The sequence below is a fragment of the Cyprinodon variegatus genome, unplaced genomic scaffold (assembly GCF_000732505.1).
Source record: "Cyprinodon variegatus isolate N-32 unplaced genomic scaffold, C_variegatus-1.0 Scaffold13, whole genome shotgun sequence".
In the NCBI taxonomy this organism is placed as follows: domain Eukaryota; kingdom Metazoa; phylum Chordata; class Actinopteri; order Cyprinodontiformes; family Cyprinodontidae; genus Cyprinodon; species Cyprinodon variegatus.
In genome coordinates, this window is record NW_015150466.1 from 2,579,660 (window position 1) to 2,583,378 (window position 3,719).

General features: G+C 39.6%; 1 protein-coding gene across 1 annotated transcript in view; it reads left to right on the forward strand.

Annotated features, from left to right (window-relative positions):
• Positions 1–3,719, forward strand: part of LOC107089818 (receptor-type tyrosine-protein phosphatase T-like) — a 309,070-nt gene that overhangs the window by 288,376 nt on the left and 16,975 nt on the right. Inside the window, exons 24-26 of the mRNA XM_015382802.1 lie at positions 2,108–2,257; positions 2,334–2,507; positions 2,588–2,719. Of these exons, the coding sequence (XP_015238288.1) occupies positions 2,108–2,257; positions 2,334–2,507; positions 2,588–2,719 (456 nt within the window). The remainder of the gene's footprint in view (positions 1–2,107; positions 2,258–2,333; positions 2,508–2,587; positions 2,720–3,719) is intronic.

Sequence of the window (3,719 nt, forward strand, 5' to 3'; positions counted from 1 at the left end):
ATGACTGAAAACATTTGATTGACAGATGAGCGTTGATATATGATTGGCAGAATTTAGGTGTTCAGGCTGACGTATAACTAACTGCCCTGCATAAGATAACAAAAACAAAAAACACAGATTTTAAGACAGGATTTTCTTCTTTTTTTTATAGAAATTTTCTAAATTTTGTACATTTATATACATGTTTAAGCCAGAATGATTTGACATTTAAATATGATTTCCCTACGACTTTAAAGCAGTGAAATTATCTTTAATGATGAATGAGAGGAAGTCAGTTGTTTAATATCCCAGTAAAACACAGCAGGTAATTCTCTTAGAGTTGTTTTTCTGAGCAGAGCTCCTCTTTTCCATCCTTTGTTTCACACAGTTTGCTCAGCTGCTCCAAATGAGTCTGATCAGTCATTATTAAAGCGACTGTCTCCGACTGTTGGCCGCGTAGTTTTGGAACAGAAATACTCATTTCCCTTCTAAGCTACTGTAAGCCCATCTAATCCATCCCGCCTCTGCTTTCCATTTCTGCCTTTAATGAAAAAAGTGCACTTCCAAAAAAAAAAAGGAACAAAATTAACTTTTCCACCATTTAAACAAAAAAGGGACAGCCCAACTGCTCATGCTTCACGGCTAAAATGACTTTTGAAGGCATTATGGAAGTGTTTGGTTCATGAGAGACCCAAAGCATCGCGTCGAGGGTGATTCTTTACCGTAATGACAGCAGCCGTGCTGCGGCTAGCTCTGTGTGTGCGCCTCTTGAAACCAAGCTAAATGCATCCTGCCCTGCCTTTTTGAATATGTGTGGGAGCAATTTGTGTCAGCTTGGAAGCCATTCGCCTCTATTATAATCCTGCTCCGCACAACACAAAGCAATTAATCTTTTAAAAGTCACAGAGAGAAAAGTGTGTGTGCATCACTCATCGGTTTGTGCTGGGGTTTTTTGGAGCGTGTGTGTGTGTGTGTATGAACGGCACTAAAGTAGGTAATGACCAAGAGAGGTCACTTTGATAACGCTTTTAAACCTGCCTCTCCAGCCCGAAGAGCAACAAATCAGAATTCAGCAGAGAGAAGCTGAAAGATAACGTTGGAGGCAAATTGAAAAAGCGAGAAGCAGCAGACAAACACGTGTGGGACACAGACTAAATAACCCAACTGCTATAAGATAAAGCAGCTAGCAGGTTAAGACTGCGGTGGATTAATATGCACATCACTGGGTGATGCATTTACTTGCAGGTTTTTCTGTTTTAGACAGAAACACCAATGCTTATTGTAAAGGCCACAAGAGCGCAAGATTGCAAATGTTGCACTGATGTGCATAAACCAGCAGGTTTATGCATGCCTAGTAGTTTACCTCCTTTTGATTTAGTGCTTATAATACCGTTGGTAACAAACCCTTTTAATCAACAATTGACTTTTGTTACTGCTCTAAAAAAAATGGAGCAAGACAAAAAAAAATCAAAGGAAGGTTAATGTGGAGTAAGTTTTGTTCCATTATTTCTGGAAAGAATGTGTTTTTGTAAATTTAAAATAGAATAAAAGCTAATCCAGAAGCTTTTTCTTAAAGAAAACAAGCAAAGGTTTTGTGAGTAACTTTGCTGTTTTCTCAGGTTATATTTAAAAAAAAAAAATCTATATACTTCTATTTCCTTTCAGATGTTCTTTTTTTTTTCTACAGATTTACCATTTTCAAATCTTTTTGTCATTTTTTTCTTTTTAGGATTGAGTTTGTTAAATTGCATTCTTTTGTTTTACAGATCATATTCTGTTCACCTTAAGCCCGGTATAAATGCTCGCTTTTCACCAAAAAAAGACCAAAGCCAAAGCCCCAGAAGTTGGGGGTTCCGTAAAATGCGGTCTGAAAAGAAAGCAGTCATAACACATTATCTGCAAAAGAGAAATAAATAAAATAAATAAACATTTTTTTTTTTTTTATAAAATCTGGGGGGAGAAAAAAGATCTATCTACAGAAATCTTTCTTTGCAATAATAACGGAACAAAATTCACTCCATAGCTAAAGGCTTAACAGCTATTTGCTCACCGAGTTAATGGACTTTGTTTGGGTTTTTCTTTTTTTTTTTTTTTGACGTCCCGGTCTTCCTTCTGTTGGGGGTTGCAGGAGCAGTATGTGTTCGTTCACGATGCCATCTTGGAAGCGTGCCTGTGTGGGAACACGGCGATCCCAGTGTGCGAATTCAGAGCGGTTTACTACAACATCAGCAGACTGGATCCCCAGACCAACTCCAGCCAGATTAAAGATGAGTTCCAGGTGAGCGCACCTTGCTTCCTTCTTGCTTTTAATTATAGGTGAGGATGATGTGTCTGAAATACTTCTCTTTAAACAGACGCTGAACATAGTGACCCCTAGAGTTCGCCCAGAGGACTGCAGTGTGGGTTTACTCCCCCGAAATCATGATAAGAATCGCAGTATGGACGTTCTGTCTGCCGATCGATGCCTGCCTTTTCTCATATCTGTGGACGGAGAGAGCTCCAACTACATCAATGCTGCTTTAATGGACGTGAGTTTAGACTCTTATCTGTTCTACCTTCAGGTGCCTAATGAGTTTCTGGTTACCGATTATCTATGGACACTTTTCAGAGCCACAAACAGCCCGCGGCCTTCATCGTTACCCAGCATCCTTTGCCAAACACCATGGGGGACTTCTGGAGGCTGGTGTTTGACTACAACTGCTCCTCCATCGTCATGCTTAACGAGATGGATGCAGCGCAGGTAGGAGAACATCCACACGTCAAGACAGCACCTATATGTAGGAGTGATGCCATCTACTGGTGGAACATGGAATATGTAGAAAAGTCGTATTGGTAAAAAAAAATGTGATGATATTAAACAGGTAATAAGTTCAATGTACAGTAGCAGCCATTTAAAATGGCCCTTCCCAGTCCAACAGCAGCTGAATGGCAGCACACTCCCCTGCAACTCCCAGCAATATCTCCTCCAACTTCCAGCCTCTTGCATATTTTTTACTCTGACTCCGCCCTTTAACTAAATAACAGGGTCTGACCAGTAGATGGCGCTTCTCTTTAGATCTTAATGTCCACAAATCATGACAGAAAGAATATTTAGTACAAATATTGATGTTTAAAAAGGAATTGAAGGGAACCAGCTAAGGGCCCATCAAGGAAAGTGGGGAAATTTTCAGTGGCTACTACTGTAAGATTTGCTATACGGCCTGAAAACATCTGTTAATACGTTTACAAACATGAGTCTGTTTTTAGCCTGCTCGTATAGTACAAGCATGATGGAATAATACTGGTTATAATAGAGTACTGCCCAACCAGCCTGTACTTCACACCTACTCATTAACTCCGCTCCGTAACAATGTTCCCTAATGAGTCAGGGAGAAGGAGCCAACATTGTGCTGTTGTTGATGTTTCAAACCTTGGCAAAAAATGTTTTAAACAACTCAGTGTTTTATCATCAAACTAGTCCATTACACAGCTGTTGCTCTGGGCTGTTTGAGTCAATCGTTTCCTCTCAGTAAAACCTCATAATGTCTAAGACTCATAAGAAAAACACCTATTTAAATCTAAGACAAATCTAAAAGAACCAATTCCGTCACAACACATTTCTAAAGCTTTACTGGCTTAATATCTGAATATTACAAACAGCCGTTTAAATTCATAGAGTACTACACTCAGTCATTCACTGTTGTTCTCTGTTTGAGGAGCTACATATGTCTTCTTTACTCCAGTCGGCCTCAGCAGATGGC